Source organism: Populus trichocarpa, chromosome 11 (genome assembly GCF_000002775.5).
Source record: "Populus trichocarpa isolate Nisqually-1 chromosome 11, P.trichocarpa_v4.1, whole genome shotgun sequence".
In the NCBI taxonomy this organism is placed as follows: Eukaryota; Viridiplantae; Streptophyta; class Magnoliopsida; order Malpighiales; family Salicaceae; genus Populus; species Populus trichocarpa.
Genome location: NC_037295.2, coordinates 18,391,356 through 18,416,029, shown reverse-complemented (window position 1 = coordinate 18,416,029; position 24,674 = coordinate 18,391,356). Strand labels below are relative to the sequence as shown.

Here is a 24,674-nt window from a genome sequence, read left to right as displayed (position 1 = left end):
CATTATAAGACATATAACACACGGCAATGAATTTTCGTTCTGCTAAGTAAAAGTCGGCATCTCCAATACCAATATAGCTTTAACAGAAACTAAAACCCCTTCAGAGAAAAACTAAAAATATTTAATTAGTTCATTTTATAGGTATTAAACTTAATCTAGAAGTTGATCTAGACAAGATTCAGGTTCTAAGTCCCAGGTTATATGAATTTATCCTGATCAACTCAGAAAAAAAAAAAAATTATGTTTGAGCCAGGATTTAATATTTCACATGAAAAACTCTTAAAAAAAATACATGTCAATATAGACTATATAAAAAACAATTGTGAGACATGAAGTATAGAAAAGCTAAAAAACAATTCATATGAATATAAATGTAAGCTATAAAAAAAAAATGTGAAGTTTGTATACTTATCCCACATCACAAAATTAAAAAACAATTCATGTAGATATAGGTTATATATAATTATCCCACATCGAAAAATTAAGATATAATCCATGTGGATATAGGCTATAAAAAAAATGAAGTGTTGTATAATATCACACATATAAAAGTTAAGAAACAATCCATGTGGGTGTAGGCTATAAAAAACAAAGTGAAGTGTAGTATAATATCACACTTGAAAAAGTTAAGAAACAATCCATGTAGATGTAAATTATATATAAAAAAGATATATAAGACTAAGTATTCATAAATTAATTTTATATTTTTATGGTTTATTAAAAAAATAAAAAATATAAAAAAAGTCAGGTTTTGGGTTGACCCGACGAGTCACCAGAGTTTTACAAGGCTGATTGCAAGCCTGAGTTTTTGTGATTTGAAACCCGGCCAAGATCTCGGGTCGCTAGGGTCTTGGGTCAACCCCGGGCCGATTTCATAACTATGACTTGATCTTTGCAAAAGACCCTTTAGCCAATATTATATAGTTTGAGGGTAAGAAAGTCTTTTTCCATTTTAAAATTACATCAAAACAACCAAACTACCCTTCAAATAAAAAAATTTAAAACTAATATCTAGGAGAATTTTCATCTATTTAGACTAAAGTTTTTGTTATAATGAAGTGGGATAAGAGGCAATTTGATATTTAAATAGATATAAAAAATAATTTAAAAAAAAATGATTAGCTAGCAAATGCAAGGCGACAACTTTTTTTTCTTCTACCCTACTATCTCTCTTCTCCCCAAGAAAATCAAGTTGTCATGTAGAATTTCAAAGTTTTCCCATTATGTTTTGAGATTTTAATTTCTATTATTTTGATTTTTAATTTTATTATTGGCTATTTGTAAAATTTTGACATGTTTTCAATTCACCCTCATTTTTTTTGTATGTTTTTTTCTTTTTAGTTTTTTTTGTTAAATTAATTTCTTTTCAATTTTACTCATCAATCAAAAATTTGCTTTGATTTTTTATTGTTTTTTTTTTGGGTCTTTTTGCTAATTTGATTTTTCTTTTTAATTTCACATTTCCATCAAAAATCAAAATTATTTTTAATTTTCATTTCGATCCTTATTCTTTGCATTACTATATTTTGTTTTGTTTTGGATTTTTTTGTATAATTGAGATTCTTTTTTTAATTTTATTGTTCAATATTTGACTGGTTGAGAATTGAGCTTTTTAGTTTTTATGAGATGGGGTGCTTTTATTCTAATGACTCGGGTTACGAATTTAAAAAGTTAACTCGAGTTAATATATTTTTTTATGTATTTTATGTTTAGTTTTCATCATTTGACATTGGTTTTCCTTTTTTAAAAAAAAATAGACCTTGAGATTTTTTTTGTTTTTTTTTTTATCGGATTATCTCGATCTCATGAACTGGACAACGAATTTGATGGATTAACCTGGGTTGACTTGATTTTTATTATCCAGGTTACAGGTTTATCATATTAATCCAAGTTGAATCGAACCAGTTTATTTGTCATTTTCTTATCCAATTTTATTATTTTGTATTTAATAAAATGAGAATTGAGCTATATCTATTTTCTTTACAAAAAAAAATTAACATATTTAATTTATAACCCGAGTTTAAAACTGGATATTATCCTTAATTGAATCCGTGGCCTGAGTTGATTTCACAGTCACCTAGAAATCACATGCATCCACTGTCATGACACGATGCATCGTCGCCATGACAAACTTATGTCTTAATGGTTGTTCTTTTGAATTGCACAACCATATGAATTCTTATCCGAAGTATATACTTCACGTTTTTATTTCTATTGAAAATACATAATCTTTATTATATTCTCTCTTTTATATATATATATATATATATATATATATATATATATATATATATATATATAAACAAATTTATAACAAATTGGTATCATGCATGCTAATAGCCACTTTCTAATATATATAGAGTAGACTAATTAATTTCAAGGCAGCACGTAGGACCCTATCACGTAAAAGTCAATATCCACATTACCATCCTATTCTTCCCAGCAGCATCAAGGGATGGGATGCTTTAATTATTATTAATTAAGAAAAACTAAAGCAACTATCTAATTCACTGTTGCATCCACTTTAATCCATACTAGTTAGGAGACACATGCTAATTTATTTTTATAAAAAATATCAAAAATAATATAAAATTAAAAGTATTAGATTTAGCTACAACATTAGACCCAAGAGCTTCGAGTTTATTTAACTCATTTGCCCAAATTCTTATATTTTTTAATCTCTAAAAAAATTGGTTTTTCTTCAATAGTAATAATAGTATTTTTAAAATTTATTAATGATAACAACAACAACAACAACAATAATTTTTAATTTTATCCTTCAAATCAAATCTAAGGTTATTTTTCAATATTGATAATATTAATTATAATAAAAATAATAATATTTATAACACAAATAATAATATTTAAAAACTCAAGACCCAAGAACCTTGGGTCCTGACGCAGGAACCATGAACCTTGGGTCCTGATGCTAGACCCAAGAGAATTGAGTTCTAACGTAGAATCAAGGTGCGGAGACAGGATCCAATCGAGATGGGTCTTGAAACAAGATCCATTAACCTTGCATTTCCTTTAAGGCTTGATGCAGGACTAGAATTAGATCCGGACTCAGGACACATTAGTCTTGGATCCTGAAGCAGGATCCAAGATAATTGGGTCCTGACGCCGGACCTAATAGAGTTGGGTCCTAAGAGCGGCCCAAGAGAATTGGGTCTGAACCTAGTGCTTTTGGGTCCCCAAACTTGTTAGGTCTTGTTGTGCAACCGGACCTAAAGCTATTTTGGATCCTACCACCAAGATGACCCTACACATAATTTATTTATGTATTTAATAATACATATAATTCAAAACTACTGAATAAAAAATTTAAAGACAATAAAAAATTGATAAAACTTTCAATCTCATATTATAAAATTAAAATATCTTCTATTACCCAAAATAATATTATATTATAATATTTATAAATTATTTTTTAATGGATTTTATTGTTAAACAAATCTCTTATATAACACAAATATATAAAGTATATGATGTGAATTAAAAATCTATTGAGAGCTCCATCAACTTTAATATGATAATATTAGAGAAAAAAATAAAAAATTTTAAATTTTTTTCAAAGAATTTTTTAAACACAAAAACAAACATGCTTTAATAAAAAAATTCAACACAACCTCAAATAAAAAAAATTATGATCACCCAACTTTTAAACAATATAAAAAAACTCTCATCAATTTATTTTCTCTTTATTATGTGAAAACAATTACATGAGAGAATTTTTTTTTTTTAAAGAACGCTAATGGGTCTTGCTTAGGACAGGACCCATCAGAGCAACAAGAGCCAAAGCTAATGGGTCTAGCCGCACTATTTTGGGTCCTTCTAGGGCAGAACCTAACTTGAACGGGTCTTGCTGGGCAGGACCCAATTTAATATATTCTTCTTGGGTCCGGCTGCGCAGCCAGACCCAATCTCAATATATTTTAAAAAACAAATACAAAAAAATAAAAAAAATATGAATTTGAAATAAAGAAAACAATAAAAAAAATAATTTTTTTTTCAAAGCATTTTTCGAATGAAAAGAAAAACATGATTTAATAAGGAAATTCAACCCAACCTGAAATGAAAAAACATTATCATCACCAAACTTTTATATAATAAAAAAAGGGTCACATTAATTTATTTTCTCTTTACAGTATGAAAAAAAATCAAAAAGAAAAAAGAAAAAAAATTTCAAGAGTTAAAAAAATAAAATTGAAAATATCTTAAAATATTTTTTAAAAAAATATATTGAGATAATTTTTTTTATTTTTTAAAATATATTTTTTATATAATCACATCAAAATAATACAAAAACATCTTAATATGAATTAAGGAAAAACAATTATGTTTTTCTTCGATGGTAGTAATAATGTTTTTTAAAATCTGGTAATGACAATAAAAATAATAAAAATAGTAATAATAATTTTTAATTTCACCTTTCAAATCAAATATATTATTGTTTTTCAATATTAATAATATTTTCTACAAATTTATTAATTATTATATGAATAATATTAATTATAATAAAAATTATAATATTTATAATAAAAATAATAGTATTTTTAATACTAATACTATTAATTATAATAAAAATAATAATTTAGAATACAAATAATAATATTTATTATATTAATAATAGTATTGAATTTGTCTGACCAAATTTTTTATAGTAATAATTTTTTTAAAAAAAATTATTAACGATAACAATAATAATAATAATTGATTTTTTTTTCATTTTTCTGTTTTGCAGGGTCTGCAGACCTAAGGTGCGGATCACAATTGACTCTAGCGTGCGAGTCTGCACCCAGCGCCCAAGTCTGCAGAGTCAACAACGCTGGGCACATACCCCAAGCTCGCGTGGCTGCAGACCCGCTCGTCGGGGTCTGCACCCAAAGCACGTGTCTGCAAACCCATGCGGGCGGGCCTGTAAACCTTCTCTTCGGGTGTTTAGCAAGACGTGCGAGTTTACCTAGCCCATAGGGCATGACAGCCCTGCGCCACGTGTCTGCAGCCTGGTGCTGCTGCCATGCTCGCTCACTGGTCCTGGCGCCAAGTGTCCGTTTTCGGGGCTGCTGCCAGGCACACAGATCTGGCCCTAGCGTTCAAGTTTTAAGCCGAGCGCCAGGTGTCTACAGCCTGGATTGTACAGCTCCACCAAAATCTGAACCGACCATTTTCTCCCCACCCAAAAAGACAACCCCGCCCTCTACAATCTTTGCAACTCTCTGTGTCAAGGGTAGCCCTACCATTATGCCTCCCTAACCCACGGTGCTTTTAGCAAAGAGCAAACCCAAACAGTGTAGTTTACAGTGAAATCACTTACAGTTTACAGTAATCAATTTTTTAGTGTAATTATTATCTATGTCAAATCTTGTTTGTTTTCAACACCATAATCATTGATTCATAAATTAAGATTTAAAACTCTTTTCAAATCTCATTTCGCGCCTTGTGCACGGATTTACAATCAATATTATTTGAAAACATGTAAAATATTTTTCTTAATTCACTTAGGATGATGAATCCTCTTTTAATTATTTAAATACTTTTATATAGTTCGTGTTATATCCAATATCTAATATCTTTATCGAAATATTAAATCAAACCACTTCTTGCACAAAAAAAATTGTGCATCGGAGTAAAATGCACTTCTTGCTTTAATTTCTTCTTAAATCAAGAAGGTCTAATTTTCTTGTCAAGTCACATAAGCATTCCTGTTCTTGATTAGTAGAAAAATATACAGATTGAAATTGCAACCGAAGATTTTTTTTCTTGAAGTTCAAATTAATTATTCTTCAACACAGTATACAACAAATTCCTTCAAACCATAATTAGAAAAATCACTTTAAAAAACTACGGGGAAAAAACTAACATCTTTATTTTTTCTTTCCTGAGTATAAGACTTTCAATTTCTGTCCTGAAACTCAGCATACTCAGACAAGCAGGAGATGAACTAATTCTTAATAATTCTCTACAATCTTCATAGGATCTTACTGTAAGATGATGATTGAGTTGGAATACTTTGTTCATACCCGAAAAAGTTATCAGGATCAACCCTTGTCTTAATTTGCACTAATCTGTCAAAGTTATCCTTGAAGTACTTATGCCCATAAACACTTGCTTCCTGGAATGTCCCATTTCCATGGCTGCCAATGCTACCAATGTCGATATCACGGTAGTTGAGGAATGCTTCCCTCGGGTTCTTTGAGACATAAGGAGTCATGGCTTCAAAGAGAGTTCTTGTCAAATTGACATAATGGTTGGTGGTGTCAATTCCTTCTTGCTTCCAATTCACAGAATATTGGATCTTGAATATGTTTCCAGCTCTATGCGGGAATGCAGTTTCCGTCTCCGAAATCTCACTCATTTTTCCACCATAAGGATTCCAGAGCATTGCCACTTCTCCAACCTCAGTCATAACCTTCCAAATGGATTCCAAACCTTCCTTTGAAATAGGTTCTTTAACATAGTCTGATTTCCGTTTCAGATAGCTCACACCCTTTGGAATCCTGTCAAGTAAAACTTCAATGGGAGTTCCTTTAGGCATGCCGACCCAAGACAGGACAGATTCGATCCATCTCATTTCAGCGCAGTCCTTCGCCTGTAAGCCTAATTCAGGGAAGCTTTCATTCATCACCGAAAGGAGTCTTTCTGCTCGGCCAAGAAACATGGCAACGAAGGATGCCTGTATAGTTTTCTTCCCTTCTTGAGTTCCATTTACAGGCTGTAGCATCAATCTTATGAAGAGATCATTATCTAGTTTATCAGCTGCAATCTGTTGCCACTTCCAAGCGAGGTCACTAACACCCTCCTCCAGAGTTCTGTCAACACTAAAAACTGTGACAATTTCCGGGACTGGAACCAATTTTATTTTCCAGGAAAGGATGACTCCAAAGCTTGCTGCACCTCCTCCTCTAATGGCCCAAAAGAGATCTTCTCCCATAGATTTTCTATCAAGAATCCTTCCCCTGACATCAATTATTTGTGCATCAACTATATTGTCAACTGACAGGCCATATTTTCTCATCATATTGCCATATCCACCACCTGAAAAGTGTCCCCCAACGCCTAGTGTAGGACAGACACCTGCAGGAAATCCATGGACATTGCTTTTCTCTGCAATTCTATAATAAACTTCGCCAAGAGTCGCTCCAGCCTGAACCCAAGCACTTTCATCTTCAATATCAATATTGATCGATCGAAGATTGAACATATCAAGAATAATAAAAGCGACATCAGAAACATACGAAAGTCCATCATAATCGTGACCGCCACTCCGAATTCTGATCTGCAAGCCAAGTTTTTTAGAACAAATAATGGTTGCTTGGACATGGGATTCGTGCTTCGCGGCTATGATAGCAAGGGGTTTTGGTGTTGAAAGCGTCAGGAACCTTAGGTTTCTGGCATAAGACTGCAAAACTGTTGTGAATGAAGGATTGTCAGGAGTATGGATAGCATCAGAAATGGGATTTGTAGGCTGAGAATTTTCTGTAAGACATTGCAGAAAGTTGTCTGGAAGTGCAATCGAGTTTGGCAATGAAACTGAAATCAGAAGAACTGAAAAGAACACAAAAGGACTCTTCATTTTCTGTTGGCCTAAGATTTTAGCACAAGATATGAGTACTTGTAGGTGTATTTATAGGGGAAAAAAAGGTATTAAGGCTTCATTGGAAAACAAAAAAGAAAACTATTCTTTTTAATGCTAAATATTAAAAATATATATATATATGATAAAAAAGAAGAAAAAATACACAGTAGCCACTGGATTATGATTTTTAAAAGGAACTTACTTGTTAATCCAACTATTCATATGTATTTTTATTTTTTCATATTTTCTTAATATTTAGAATTACTTTTCATAAAATACGAAGGAAAATTATATAAATTAAACTACCAAGAGGAGAATCAATTAGTTTCTATTAGAATTGTTTGTAAGATTATAAAATCTCTTGATACTAAAAACTGGAAAATATATTTTCAACTGTGCAAGCAACTACAAATTAGGGTAATTGATGCTAATCTTGTCTATATTTATCAATATTTTGAGCCAATTCACGTTCCCGAAAATGTTTATGCATTAAATGGGAATTTTATGTATTAAATAAGTGAATTTGGCTAATAAATCGCATAATTCTAATAATTGTTGAAGTTTTACAACAAGTGAATTTGGGAACAAAATTTCGGAAATATTAGCATTATTCTTCAAAATATTCATATATAAAAAGAAAGCAACATTACATTGAATTTATTTTTCTTAATATTTCTTGAATCTTATATTTTCATCCATTTTGATGGGATTTCATGATATATTATATATGACTTATAGTTATGAAAAAGAAAAAAAGACAATAATAAATCATATTTATAGAAAAAAAAAAAAAAGGTTAGACTAATGGGTGCCCTTAGGTTGCTTGTTAAGAGTCATTTAATGTTCTTAATCAACTCGTGTGTTTTTATTTATTTATTATAAACACTTAAAACATTATAATTTAAAATAACAATTATTTGATGTATTTAATTAGCATGATTAATTCTTTAGAATATCCGTTAAGTATTATTTGAATGTATTTATTAGGTTTCATTTAATGTTGGATTGTGTTTAAAATAAATAAATAAAAATTCCAATAAGAATTAATCATGATGATTAAAAACATGAATTATTTAATTGTTAATTTATGTTATAATGATATTCCTAGCCTTTTCTAATTATATAGAACAAAGAAACTAATTCCTAACATATATATATATATATATATATATATATATATATATATATATATATATATATATATATATATATATGGGCATCACATCAGAGGCGACTGTGGTGGATGAGATTTTCAGGCAAGCGAAATGGTTCTCCTTTCTTCACTTCAAAGAGCACTATTGCGGCTGTGGAACTGCCACCTTTTGACATTGCTACCACCATCCTTCATCGGAGTGATTACAAAGTAAGCACATTTTTTATTTATTATTATCATATAAATTGATTTTTTTTTTTTTCCATACAGATGTATGAGAAGCCCGGATGGGATGGATTCCCCACCGGGTTTTAGATTAGGCCTTGTCTCCGGCCTCATGGTGATGGGCTGGATAAGTTTTAGGCCCGGTCTTGGATCCATTGATGACACAATCAGTTTAAGCCCAAAAGAGGGGTGCTACATCTAGGCCAGTCACCTACCATTTCATGATTTCATACAAGAAGAAAAACCAAACAATGTAGAGAATTACTAGTTCATTTATCACGTTGTTGATGTGACTTTGATTAAAAAAAATTGAAATATAAAAAAATAATATATATATTTTCAAGAATATTTTAGAATTCTCTTCAACACGTTACAATGATTCAAGCTAGAAAAATCAAGAACTCATTTTTTATTTACTCGGATTTTAAAATTAAATTGTATAAAAATTATTTCAAAATAAAATTATTAACCGGATAGGTCTAAGAAACAAATCAAAAAGAAAAAAAAATATTAGGTTCATCATAGTCAACTTATCAAACCCATGAACCATGACTCAATTGAATTGATTTTTTTATTATTATTATATGATAAAAAAATATAAAAATTGACTAAAAATTAGTCTAATACTAAATAATAAAGTTATAAAAAACTCAATATTAAAAGATAAAACAAAACAAAAGGGTCATTAATAAAAAGTATTGAGCTTGTAGGCCTGTTTTTCTTTTTATACAAGGCTAACGAATTTTTATTTGTTAGTATAATGTATAACCATATAACAAGAAATTGTTGTTTATATTTGATCAATCATTCGTAGAAAAGTTCAATGGAAAGGTGATACAAAGAAAAATTACTAGGCGTTATTGCAGATGTTTTTTCTGTCAATTGAAGTATCTGAAAAAAAATAAGCAAATATTTTCCTTAGTAACTCCTAAGCAAATTTTTTCATGCAAATTTTCTTGTAGGGGACATCTAGATGAAATAATAGGATTGATAAAGGTATAATAGAAAGAAAAAAAAAACCTAGTTTTATGGTAGAATACTCTAATTGGTATTGAGAAATTCTAGTAAAATAACGAGAAGAGATAGCATATTGTTTTTTTTTTTGTCATGACCTGAATTTCAAGTCTGTGACTAACAACGCATAAACAATGCTATAATGACACCTCACCTATGCTAAACCTTAGAACATACATATCATAAAACAAACATATAAAAATATCACAATATTTTATAATTTTCCAGAATATTTCTCAAAACCAATAAAAACAACTAATAATTCAAAATACTTATTACACTAAATAAAATTCAATCTTTAAAATAAGATCTAGACTTGAATAAAAATAGCATAATAATAAAACGTCTAAGACATCGTATAAAAAAAAAGTCTTATAGAAACAAGCAAAGCATATCAACAAATGAAATAGCAGGAACTCTCAACCAAAAGTTAACCTGATAACAAGAGTTAAAAACTTGAAAATAATATTAAGATGAAGGAGTGAGTTCAACCAATATACATAAATTATTTATATTACATACATATTAAAGATTATCTCATTCAAAAAACAAAAGCAAAAGATAACAGACATAGAACTGGAGATTACTAAAGATCGTTAGGAGGAATATTATTAGAAGAACATATAACTAATACAAAAACATACTAAAAAACAACCTGTAATAGATGACATAAAAGACCACAACTCTAATATTAGAGATCAAAATGTAATTATAAAATTGATACAGATCCACCCAATTGATCCCGAATATATCCCAAACTGATCGAACCTAACAAAATCGATTATCCCCTATTGCTTGATAAATCGGTCGACTACCACCACAGGTCAACTAGTTGACTTGTTAAGACCAACCGGTCAACTGACACCAACAAACCATACGATTAACTGGTTTATTGAGATTTTAGAATCTTGATATGTCAGTCTTTAAAATTCTGCAGATTCTTAAAACCCAAAATTCTAGTCCTCAATTATTTCATTTTAAGCCAAAATTAATACCCTAAAACATCATTTACACCTATTAAATCATTCATATATCAAATCAATATATTAAACACTATAAAAACCCTTAAACAGTTCTTTAAACAACCATCTATCAAATTCTCAATTGAAAACAATAGAAGAGAGAGTCGTGATGCATACTTGTTTCTTCAACTCTTTTTAAAGTCCAAAAACTTAAGGTTAGAGTTGAATCTCTTGGTGAAAAAGAGAGAGAGTCCCAACAGGGGAAGGAAAAAAAAAAAAAAGGGAAAATCAATTTTATGGCTAAAAACTTCTACCTAGGTTAGATTGGGTTCTTAGGTTTGGGTTTAATCGGTGAAGACATGGATCTTACACTTTTTTTTTCTTCTTTTATTTTTCTTTTTTTTCCTTAAGGACTCAATATATAGTGTTGTGAACCCTTTAAATAGAAAACAAATTCAATTAATATAGAATATTGAAAGATCTCTTTTATTTTTTCCTTCCTGAATGAGAATCTTAAATCTTGAATGTTGAGGTCAAAGATCAACTTTCTTCCATTTTTGAATTGTGAAGCATTTTTCCCTTTCCTTATTGACTTCAATAAGATTTTTAATTAGTGATTCTCTAAATATTTTAATTAAAACTTTTCATATGCTATAAGTCGAACACAATCTTTTCAATTTTATTTTATCTTTTCAAATTTGTTTTAATCTCTATTTCTTGCTCTCTCTTTTTTCCTTATCATTTGAAATTCTTTTTTACCCATCTATTTTACTTTGAAAAACATTTTTTTTTTGCACTGTAATAGTTTGGTAAAAAAACTCCTTTATCCCAATGAGAAAAATTGGAGTCCTATATTGAAATATAAATGTTTTTTTTTTAAGAAATTATTAAATATATCAAATTATAAGTATTCAATTTTCCAAATTTAAACCTATAAAAATGACTTTGTCATCAATCGATATGATATAAGCATGTACTGATCAACTATCTATCATATCAGTTAAAAAACATGAAGTTTGAAATTATTGCCAATAGAAATCAAAGGACAGAACCTTACTGTCACGTTTTCCATTTATCTGAAGTCACATCAATGTTCCCTCTTCTCTTCGAAGCTATTTGATAACGCGGTGTCCCTGCCCTTCTTTTTTTTAATATATATATTTTTAATTTTAGATTATTTTGATCAATTAATATTAAAAATAAATTTTAAATATTTTTAAAAATATTTTTTTAATATATTATTAAATAAAAATTATTTTAAAAAATAACTATTACCACAATATTAAACACTATCAAAATATACAAGTTAATGGTTGTTTGACATTGCAATTGATATTGAATTTGATTTAAAAATATTAAGTTAATTTTTTTTGTATTTTTTATGGTTTTTAATTGCTAATATTAAAAATCAAAAAATTTAAAAAATTATTTTAATATATTTTAAATAAAAATTATTTTTAAAAAATATCATAAGCTACATTACTAAACACAAATCTACAGAGTTTCTTTTTCTTTATTAATAACGCTCCTAGAATTTGTTTTTAGCCCTTAGGACTATAGTATTCAATTCATTTTACAAAACTAGAAGGACTACATTGTAATTTACTCGATGAGTAATTATCTGCTAATTAAGAATTTTTTCCTCCCTTGATCTGTCCACATCTCTGTTGCTTTTGAGTCCCATCACTGGCCCTTCGTGTCATTTTCTTGTCTGCTATCTTTTGTTTGTTGTCTATTTATATGGTGGGATGATAAGCACATGAAATATCATAAACTAGCAATCTAAGTATGCGATGATAAGCACATGAAATATCATAAACTAGTTATCTATTTATTATGTAAATAAACGAAAAAAAATCCATAATAATAATTAAAAATAATAAAAAAATTAAAAGATAAATATAGATTAAGATATTCAATTACATAAAATGAGACATTTATCTGACTGTATTTATCGAATTTGTTTATTTAAATCAATAAAAGATATATCCACATCATAAAAAACTTGTCATCTAAAAGATAAACACAAATGAAACTGATTGAATAAAATCACTCCCTAAAAAAAATATTACACAAGGCCAAAGATATAAGAAATATTATGTCTTTCTTTTTTGCTACCTCATTTCTTTATTTAGTCCCTCAATTTTTTTTATTTAGTTAACTTTAGTTCTATTATTATAATCATTTCATTTTTTGTTTTCGCAAGAAAAAAATTAATGTTAATATTTATTTTCAAATGAGAATGCTGAAAAAAAGAGTTATTTTTTGCCCAACTTAAATAAAAATAATTTTATTTGATGAAAAAATCATAATAATGAAACTAAAATTAATTAAATATAAATATTGAGGGACCAAATGAGAGAAGAAAGAAGAAGAATAGGATCACACAATAACAAAAATAGGAGAGAGAAAACAAAAAAAAAGAAAAGAATAAGATGTTGGGAATACATCGCAGCTCCGATCACGATGAAAAGAATTCATAGACACCAAGAAAAGCCACTCTTATAGCTTCTAGCGAGTCACACACACAACCTATAAGTAGTCGAATGCACATCTGCTGGTTACACACACTTGCAGGTAAAAAAGAATTTTGTGTGTGTCTAGACTAGGATTCTCAAGCCCTAAGATTATAGCTCAAAACTATAAAGAAATAAAGAGAAAACTATGATATTTTCTGAAAAGTTTGTAATTCGTTAATCTTATGATAAAAATAACATAATAATTGTTTATATATATAGGTTAAAACTAATATAACCAAAAGGAACTCATATTTAAGTAGGAAAAATAATTAAAATATAAAATTAACTAGAAAAATAATTAAAATAGCAAAAACAATATCTTCTAAGCCTAATTTAAAGGTTTTTGGACCTTAACTGTCAGATCTAAAACCATGTGCGTATTTGATACATTTAATTTTCTCTGTGAACTTAGTCTTATCTATATAGTATATAAATGTATTTACAATTCGTTACATGTAATAGATCTAGTTTATAAATGTGTTATTAAATTTATTTATTAGAAAGACATTACCACTAGAATGTTCTCATGTCAATGAATATGAACTTTGTAGAATTTTATAATATCTTGAGAACTTATCTCACATTAATTATAATATCTTGATTACTTTTTTGCCCCTCATCAGTCCATATCTCTGTTGCTATGGAGTCCCATCAGTGGTCCTTCCTTTTCTGTAAGTGTAATCTACACCACAACTTTGTTTAATTAATTAAAAGCGAAGGCTTCTTTCCCGAATTTCTTTTACCAAACTTGCACAGTCAAAAAAATAAAATTCCAAATTAGCACAATTAAATAAATAATTATTAAACTAACACAATTTGATTAGTTATGCAGGTCTTGAGATGCTTAGGTCTCACCTGCACAACTCAAAGGGGAAAAAAATAATTTTTCATTCTTTTTCACTTCCTCATTTCTTCATTTTGTGTCTAGAATTTTTTTATTTAATTAACTTTAATTATTTTATTATTATGATAATTTTTTCTGTAATTTTTTTAAATAAAGTTAATATTTATTTTTGAATATGAATACTAAAAAAAATAGTTAATTTTTGCCTAATTTAAATAAAAATATATTTAATTGATGAAATAATTATAACAATGAAAATAAAATTTACTATGCATAAAAATTAAGGGACCAAATGACAGAAGAAAGAAGAAGAATATGTTGGCACAATAACCAAAGCAGGAGAGAAAAAATAAAAAATAAATTATAAATAAATAAGGAAAGAATAAGATGTCGGGAATCCTACTCAGCTTTGATGATGACATATCAAGCAAGATTCTGACAAGATGAAAAGTGAGTGTTTGGAAATTTAGTGTAAATCGTGATTCTAAAAGTTTTATTTTTTTTTATTTAAAATATTTTTTTTTCATTTTTAGTTGTTTTGATATGCTATTGATAAAAATAAATTTTAAAAAATAAATTTTTTTTATGTTGATACTAATAACATTCTAATAAAAATAACTTACTAGTAATTTATATAGATGTTAAAACTAATATAACCAAATTAAAGAAATTCAAAGAAAAGTAAATAAAATCTGAAATTAAGTTGGAAAAGAATTAAAATAGAAAAACAAATATTTTTTGAGTCTAATTTTAGAGTTTTCTGAACTTTGTCTAATTAAAATGAGCTACTCCTATAGAACTTGATTTGTAAAATTATTTAATAAAATTTGAGCTCAATGATTGTTTTTTTTTGAGGTTTCTTGGTAAACTAATCTTGTATGTCTTATATGTCTAGTTCATAAATATATTCAAAAGACATTACACATACACATTATATATCATATATTGTGTTTATAAATGATATGATATATTAATTAATTTATTAGAAAGACAATTAACACTCGTATGAATTTTGTATAATTTTATAATATCTTGATAACTTATCTTACATACGAGGCTTAATACATTATATTAATATATTTTTTTTTCTCTGTGGTTTTTGTTATCTTGATAACTTATCTTACATATGAGGCTGCTTAATACATTATATCACTATATTTGTTTTTCTCTATGGTTTTTGTCCTTTTGGACTATGATTTTATATATTGGAATATAAATGCCTACAAGTATATGATATAATAATATGAAGCATTGACGCTGCTCCTCAACCGAACGATTTCCTGCAAATTATTTCCACTACAAACTCGTGTGAGATAATAATCAACAGTCTTTTTTATTTATTTATTAAAAATGCCAATAAACAGACAATTTATGGAAAATGAATTTCCCATTCTACATCCTCTCTATTAAGGGAAATGTTGGAACACTTTGTTCATGCCTGAAGAAATTACCAGGATCAACCTTAGTCTTGATTTGGACCAACCTTTTGAAGTTACCCTTAAAGTACTTGATCCCATAAGCACTTCCTTCAATGTAACTTGCCTTTCCATGGTGGTTGATGCCCAAGTCAAGGTCCTTGTAGTTCAGAAATGCAGCCCTTGGATTCTTGGATACAAAGGGAGTCATGTAACGATAGAGCTGCCTTGCCAAATCAAGATGATATTCTACTGCTTCAGTCCCTTCTTCATTCCAGTTTATTTGATACTGAATCTTCCACAAGTTCCCAGCTCTGTGTGGAAAGGGAGTTGCTGCTGCTGAAATCTCACTCATTTTACCACCATAAGGATTGAACCCCATTTTTGGAACTTCTAGCTCTATCATTTTCTTCCAAATCCCCTCCAAATCATCCTTTGAAATTGGTTCTTGCACATAATCTGACTTCCTCTTCAAGTAGACGAGTGATGGAGGTGTTCGACTAAGCATAACATCGATCGGTGTCCCAACGGGGAAGTCTGCCCAAAACAGGATTGATTCAAGCCAACTCGTTTCTATGCAATCTGATTTCAGCAAACCCAATTCCGGGAAGCTTTCTGCTGTAATGGACAGAAGCCTCTCAGAGTCGCCGAGAAAGAAACCTATAAATGAAGCCCTCACCGTCTTTTCTCCACTTGGACTATCTTTTACAACATCCAGGAGTAGCCTGATGAAGAGGTCTTCATCAATCTTATGTGCAACATGTTGCCACTGAAACACAATATCAGTTGCATTCTCTTCAAGTGTTCTTTCAACTCGAAATACAGTGACAACTTCTGCAACTCGAACAAGGTTTAGTTTATATGAAACCACGACTCCGAAGCTAGCTCCACCGCCTCTAATAGCCCAAAAAAGGTCTTCTCCCATTGATTTTCTGTCAAGAATTCTGCCTTCAGCATCAACCAATATTGCATCGGTAATGTTATCGACACTTAGGCCATATTTCCTCATCAAATTACCATATCCAGCTCCAGTTAAATGCCCACCAACACCTACTGTAGGACAGACTCCAGCTGGGAAGCCGTGAGTGCTGCTTTTTTCGGCAATGCTGTAGAAAACTTCACCAAGAGTTGCCCCAGTTTGAACCCAAGCAGTCTCGTTTTCGATATCAACATCAATCGATCGAAGATTGCACATATCGAGAATGAAGAAAGGGACATCCGAAACATAAGATGTGCCTTCATAATCATGGCCTCCGCTTCTGATTTTCATTTGCAATCCATGTTTTTTGGCACAAAAAACAGCAGCTTGCACATGAGACTCATGCAACGCAGTCAGGATAAAGAGTGGTTTTGGTGTTGTTGATGTGTTAAATCGAAGATTTCGAATATAAGCTTGCAAAATGGACGAGTATGAAGGATTGTCAGGATTGTAAATGGCTTTGGAGATTGGGTAAGAAGGGTCAGAATGGCTCAAAAGGGATAGGTAAAATGTTTCATAGGATAACTCTGGAGCTGCCGCCATAGGCCTTAAAGCAACAATTCTTTCTATTGCTTTGAAATATGCTTTACTAAGATATGTCTCCGCTCCTCCTGCGATGTCGTGGGATGGAATTTATATGTAGAAAAGGTACTGGCTTGAAAAGCTAACCATTTACCGGGTGGAAAAGAAATGAATGCCCGTTTCATCTAGGTGTCTGTATCAAATTATTAAAATCACGTTGTCTAGTCTTTTTCCCATTTATTGTCACTGCCTCTTGTGGGACACCCTCCATGGCCATGCCATTCTGTTTGATATTTGACAAGTGGGCAGGAGCCCAGCAATTGTTTAAATATAGACTGTCATCCACGTGCAACAAGAAGAGGCCGGCTATTGAGAGATAAAAAAAAGTACGTGGAACCAGTTAAAAGTACAGTTGTCAATTTTATTTTTTTTCGATTGAAATATCTGAAATATTTCATATCAATTTTAAAAATAAAACAAAATAGAATAATTTTCATCTCATTTAAATCTTGGTCCATTCCAATTCTTTCGGCTAAATTTCAGCCGGAACGTTCCGGTTTTATTTCACATGTTCCGTTTCGCTCTTGAAAAGCCATTGAATCAAATTGAATCTTGTTTAATTTAATTAATTAAATCACCCAAGTATAAAAATCACTTTTTCATTACTATTTTCAATAACAATGATATTAATAATAATATTGAAAATTATTATTACTATTTTTATTAATAATGATATTAGTTTTTTTAAAATTAGATTTATCACTAATATATATGGTTTATATTCACGTTGTTTTTTTTAATGTTTATACTTTGTAGGAATTTGAACAAAACAATGGATGCTTTATATTCCATTAGCCTTGATAACATTGACCTAACTTTATATTTAAAATATTTGTATTAAAACATTTTACTTTCATAATATTTTGATATTTTGTTTAAGTTGAATTACTTTAAGTTAAAGATCTATTTAATCTTGACTATTTAGAAATATTTTAAATTTTGAAATTATATTTGTTTGGCATTGTGTTTGTATTGCTTAATTTATAATTAATTTATCTTGAATTTGAATTATGTTTGTTGAATTTATATATGAATAGTATAACTCCGAAACGGCACGCCGAAACACTCCGAAACTGAAACATTCCATTCCAATTGAAAAAACAAAACACCTTATGAAGTACAAATAGGTAATGAAAAAAATATAAGTTAACTCGGGTTAACTCATAAACCTTGTAACCATGGAAATCATGAAACCCTTGAACCGGATTCATTCAAGAAGCTTAATTCCTAAAAAATTTACTTTTGAAGGATAAAAAAATATCAATTGAAAAAACTTTCTAAATAGAAAAAGATAACAATAAAAAGAAAGGAGATCAAATTTGATTAAAAAAAACATGAAGGATGAAATTATGTATATATGTATCCTTGTTTAAAAAAAAATTGAATCCTTGATTAAAAAACATGAAGGGTGAAATTGCATCCTTGTTTGTAATATATACAAATTCTGTACGCACAAAATGGAAAGGGATTTAAGCTCGAAGAGATCTGTTTTGTTGTGTGCTACAATTCTTGTGCCTCCCAATAGAAGCTCTTAAATAACTCTCTTAAACCATAATTCTTGTGTCTTTTTTACTTTCATTCTGTTTTTTAGAGATTTTTCAGCCTTAAGCAATATAATTGGTTTAGCTCTTCCATCCTACTTAAATTATTTAATTGTCAATTTAAATTGATTCTTCATAAAGAAAATCTTAAATTGATTTGCCTAATGCTAAGTGACTCTGTAAATTATACAAATTATCACCTGTAATCTTTTTCAAAATTCACACATGGCGGCTTTTCGTAATTGTTATCTTTAACTAGCTATACATATACTAAAAGAATACGTGTTTTTATGTAGAAATGATATACTTATAATTTTTTCTATTTTTTTTATTATAACTGATGCTCTAACAGTGATAAATTTGTATTTTTTTTGTTTTTTAAGAAAAATATTTTCTTACATTTTTTTTCCCTTAATATTTGCTATATTTATCACTTTATACTTTATACTTTATACTTGGCCTATTTCATTTTTTATTTTTGTTTTTATCTTTCTTCTTTTGTAATTTTTTTTATTTTTTCTTATATTTTTTTTGAAAAAAAATATTATTTTTTATTCTTTACACTTAGAATATTTATCATTCCACACTAGACCTATTTATACTATTTGTTTTTGTTCTTATCTTTATTATTTTGTAATTTATTCCTCACACTATTGTTTTTTTTTTGAAAAATTATTATACAAAAACTAAAAAGAAATGATATTTCAATATAGCAATTGCAACATTAAAATTTAACTTGAGATCTTACATGTTTTTTTAAAACATATATGGTTTTTGTTTTATTTTATTATATGTAAGTATTGATTTTTTAATTCACAATTATATTTTTTATTCGATGTCAAAAGAACTCATTAATAATACCTACACATTTTGTTTTTGTGTTAAAAAAATATTTGACCCACAATGACATGAGTTGAATAGACATGTTAATATTGTTTTTTGCATTTCTCGGCATGAATAATTTTAGATTTATTTAATTAAATATATTTATTAGCTTTTTAATTTATGATTATGATTTTTGAAACAAAAAAAACAAGCATGTAGATTCGTTTTTTTACAAATTTTTTTTTATATCTAACCTGCGGCAAATTACATGTGAAATAGCTAGTAGTTTCTAAACCTGAATAAGTACGACATCAACAATTATTATATATATCTACTCATCAATTATACTAATTGTTCTTACATAATATTTTTTTTGTGTGGTTTTAAACATTATCATATTCAATTGTCAATGCGGGTCGTCATGTTCTTCAAAATCAAGAGTTGTAAGGTCTTCTTCGGCCCCATTCTTCAAGAGCAAAAACTTAGGTGGGCAGTATAGTATCTTGCAAGGTGGACTTCAGAATATGCATAAAGTTTGAATTCTAGAGATATTGAGCCCGACATAGTTTTTTAATAGTTGGGCCGAAGTAAAATTAAAATGGATAGATTGGATTGCGATCATGGATGGACATGGTAATAACTATATAATTTCTTTTATTATTTTTTTTTATAAGAAGGAAAGCTAAAACAATAAGGAAACAAACTATATAACCAGCACAAAAACAAAAATATTTCCCAAAAAAATTGAAACATATTTTTACTAACCAGTCGGTCGTTTTTTTTTTCAATGTGTAACGCAACTAACAGGATACATGAGCACTATAAATTTTTTCTAGGACAACAAACAAATTAATTTAATAGTAAACACCTAGTCAAAACTAAGCCATATGGAAGAGTAGGAATATTTTGTTCATTCCTGAAGAAATTGCAAGGATCAGCCTTAGTCTTGATTTCAACCAACCTGTTGAAATTCTCCTTAAAATATTTGATCCCATAAACACTTCCTTCCAAGTAGCTTTTCTCCCATATCTTTCCTCCATTAGGATTGAAACTATGCCACAGGCACTTGTAGCTCGACCATTTTCTTCCATATGCCCTCCAAACCATCCCTTGGAATTGGCTTTTGAACATAATCTGATTTAATTTTCAAGTAAGTCAGTGATTGCGGTGTTCCACTTAGCAAAGCATCAGTTGGTGTCTCAAGAGGGAAGTTTGCCCAGAAAAGGACTGACTCAAGCCAACTAATTTCGAAACAGTCTGACCGAAGCAAACCCAGTTTAGGGAAGCTTGCATTCATGATAGAAAGCAGTCTTTTCAAGTCTCCAAGGAGCAAGGCTAAGAAAGTAGTTCTTACAGTCTTTTCACCGATTCGAGTGGCACTGTTTACCTCATCCATGTCAGTCCTAATGAAAAAGTTCATCATCAAGATTGTAAGCAACTTGTTGCCACTGCTCAACAATATCTGTTGCATTTTGGTCGACTGTTCTTTGAACTCGAAAAACAGCGACTATTTCAGGAACGCGAACAATGTTGATTTTATTATATGCAAGAATAACTCCAAAGCTTGATCCTCCCCCAACCTGTTACAGCCCAAAATAAATCTTCTTCCATAGATTTTCTATCAAGAAGTCTTCCATTAACATTAACTATTTTCGCGTCGATAACGTTGTCAACCGATAGGCCATATTTTCTCATCGTATTGCCATAACCTCCACCACTGAAATGACCTCCAACACCAACTGTAGGGCAAACACCAGCAGGAAAGCCATATGCTTCGCTTTCTTCAGCAACTCTATAGTAAACTTCTCCAAGGGTTGCTCGGGTTTGAACCCAAGCGACCTCATTTGCAACATCAAACGTCAATTGCTCGGAGGTTGAACATTTCGAGGAGAAAGAATGGGCTATCGGACATATAAGAAACTCCTTCATAGTCATGGCCTCCACTTCGAATTTTCATGTTCAAGTTATGTTTTCGAGCACAAATGATGGCTGCTTGGACATGAGATTCATGCAATGCCCTGAGAATATGAAGTGGTTTATGGGTTGTGGACATGTTGAACCGAAGATGTGGAATATAGGATTGCGAGACAGATGAGTAAGAATCATTGTTTGGATTGTAAATTGCGTCGGAGATTGGATAAGAGGGCTGAGAAAGGATTAAAAGACATTGGAGAAAAGTTTCAAGAGGTAAATCAGTTGAACTCCTTTTTAAGCCAACTTAAATTAAACCAACTTATGAAACTTGAACTTCTTTTTAATTATTAAATTGAACCAACTTACAAAACTTGAATTCTTTGTTCATCATCTCCTTCAAGTATTTTTCAAGTACTTTATAAACTAATGAAGTCTAAGTAATACTTGAACTTGACTATGCAGAATTATGAAGAAAAATAGAACCCTTGCCTTCCCAACAGGTGTTTGCCCTACAATGGGAGCTGTGGCCACATTAGTGGAAGAGGAACTAGCATGATAATGCATAAATATGGCATCGTTGTAGATCATATAATTGATGCACATTTAATCGATGTTAAGGGAAGAACCCGTCATACCCTTTCGGCGAGAACACGATGTTGTGGCGACAATTCTCAAATGGTGTCTTTTAAAATGGTTTGTGGTTTGGTTGGGGGAGTCGATACCTAACATTACGGTTATTAGAAACTCTAACTGGTTTTTTAGAGGTTCTAGGTAAGGGACTGGTTGCGTAAAGAGAAGATATTAACACCTCTAATATGCCTTACCTGAGATAAACTGCATTATTTTTTTATTTGTTTGCTATGATTTGATGATATCTATCTCCACCGACTTACTATGACGGGTCTGCTACGATGAACAAACCCTAATTTTCTAGGTCAAGAACTCGGTCTGGAGAGGTAAAATATCATCAATTATTGTTAAGGCTTTTTTTTTTTTTGATAATCATCGAGAGTATATTGAGAAGGCCATAAAGGTAATAGCCAAAAAGAAATACAAGAGATAAAAAAAAAAAAAAAAAAACAACTGATCTACTACAGCAAACAACAAGAAGACTACCTAAGATTTCTTATTACACCATAATTTGATGCCATCAGAAGATCTTAAGAGGTCATTTCCTGTATAATTGAAGTTTGAATCTTGAGAATGCAACCAAATAGCAACCCGATGAAGGATGGTGGAGAAACAATCAAACAAGTTTATAGTTCCCTCCTCAAAAACAATTTTGTTCCTCAGCAACCATATACCCCAAATAGTACTACTTGAAATTAATCTCCAAGCTGATCTTTGGAATTTGCCATGAACCATTTCGGGCCACTGCAGAAGCAGCAAGTCAATTGTTCTCGGTAAACAACATTGGATACCCTACCAATCCAAAACTTTCATCCAAACACTCCTAGAAAAGTTACAATGTATAAAAAGATGCTCTGAGGTTTCCAAATTTGAGCTGCAAAAGACACATGAAGCTTGAGTGGCAGACAAAACAGTCCGTTGATGGAGAAAAGCTCTTATTGTTAAGGCTTCTTTCGGGGGAAAACATGAATTCTTTTTTGTTTTTTGTCATGCCATTCCAAATAATATTTCAGATAAAATTTTTTCTGGATTTGATTCTTATATTAAAAGTGAATGAGTTGTATAATTCATAATAATATTTTGAATATTAATTTTATATATATTTTTTATTTTTATATTAAAATAAATAATAAAATTATTATCCTTAATAATATTTTAAAATTTGGTGCTGTGACGAATCCACTTGAAGGGTATTAGGGCTGCCCACTTGCCATACACACTAACAAGTTTCTTCTAAAAAATATTTAACATTTATTAAGATATAAACATGCCGTGAACTAACTTGATATTACACAAAAACCAAAACCATGATAAAAGACCAAAAAGCCTTTGCAGGAGAGTATTTTCAATATTTTTCAAATATTTTATTTTTTTCTTGTTCAAGTGATCTATGCTCCAAGCCATATTTTTTAAGAATTTTTTTAAAACATGCTTACGCTGCTCAAACACTTTTTTTTCTTGATAAATAAAATATTCCGGGCCGCGACAGAGCATTTACCCACAAATCTAGTTATTATCTAAAAGGAAAACAAACCCATTTATCCATCCAAAAATAATCACTTCTCTGAAAATCCTCAATTCCATTCTCAGAAGAAATAATAATGATTAATAAATCATAAATCATTCCGTAAAAGTGTACATTTAACTGTGTTTTTTCATTCAATTTCTTAGCGAGAGGCTTCAAAAATGGACGTCTATATATTATATTCCCCAATAGTAACATCATAAATCCATCACCCAAAAAAAGAGAAAGAATTGCTCTTGAATTCCTCTAGCGTGTTTTATTTTAAGAGAAAATTCTTCGGCATCCGACATTCAAATTTTGGCTGTTAGGTTATTTGACATAATCTTCGATTGACTCCATGTTAGATTAATCCCCCCTGAGTGCACGTAAAAAAGTTTGTCGCACACAACATAATCCCTTGAGTGCACGGCAAGATTGACATACACAACATACATGGTGTTAGTTTAATATATTTTGTAGTTAATTGGTTAATTACACATGATATTATTATATTCATATAAATATATATTTATTAGTAATAAATATTTAATTTATCTTTAATATTCATATAATATTAGATTAATTAATTTAATATTTAATTTATAAATCTAGAGTAAATATAAAGTTCATGAGACAAAAATATTTTGTAAAAGAAATTATAAAGTTGTTATAATTATGAGATTTTTATTGCGTCAAAGTATTGTCCTAATATACTCTTGGTTGATGCTTGTTAGAGAATAATATAAATCATATTTTGAAATCTCACATAATAGCTTAAGCTTTTAGGTTGAATTGATTTTTTGACAAGGTATAAAAGTTTTGATGACAAAGCGGTCACACAAAGTAATGTGGGCCTGTGCATGTTTCAAGTCCAAAAGACTTTCACTTGAGGATATGTGTTAGAGAATAATATAAATCATATCTTGGAACCTCACCTAATATCTTAAGTTTTTAGGTTGAATTAGTTCTTTGACAATGTTCTCTTAAA

General features: G+C 29.7%; 2 protein-coding genes and 1 pseudogene across 2 annotated transcripts; all 3 read right to left on the bottom strand.

The window, feature by feature from the left end:
- Positions 1 to 5,845: 5,845 nt before the first annotated feature.
- LOC7489114 (berberine bridge enzyme-like 14) lies at positions 5,846 to 7,596 on the bottom strand. Its single transcript, XM_002317050.4, has one exon. It carries the CDS (start codon positions 7,574 to 7,576, stop codon positions 5,972 to 5,974), a length of 1,605 nt encoding a protein of 534 aa, XP_002317086.1. The 5' UTR covers positions 7,577 to 7,596; the 3' UTR covers positions 5,846 to 5,971.
- Positions 7,597 to 15,605: 8,009 nt separating this feature from the next.
- Positions 15,606 to 17,314, bottom strand: LOC18103477 (berberine bridge enzyme-like 8). Its single transcript, XM_006377849.3, has one exon. It carries the CDS (start codon positions 17,231 to 17,233, stop codon positions 15,689 to 15,691), a length of 1,545 nt encoding a protein of 514 aa, XP_006377911.1. The 5' UTR covers positions 17,234 to 17,314; the 3' UTR covers positions 15,606 to 15,688.
- Positions 17,315 to 20,044: 2,730 nt separating this feature from the next.
- On the bottom strand, positions 20,045 to 21,814 carry LOC112329125 (berberine bridge enzyme-like 8; annotated as a pseudogene).
- Positions 21,815 to 24,674: the final 2,860 nt, after the last annotated feature.

Excerpts from the sequence above, each read along its gene's own strand:
- LOC7489114 (XM_002317050.4), bottom strand. The coding sequence starts at position 7,576 with ATGAAGAGTCCTTTTGTGTTCTTTTCAGTTCTTCTGATTTCAGTTTCA.
- LOC18103477 (XM_006377849.3), bottom strand. The coding sequence starts at position 17,233 with ATGGCGGCAGCTCCAGAGTTATCCTATGAAACATTTTACCTATCCCTT.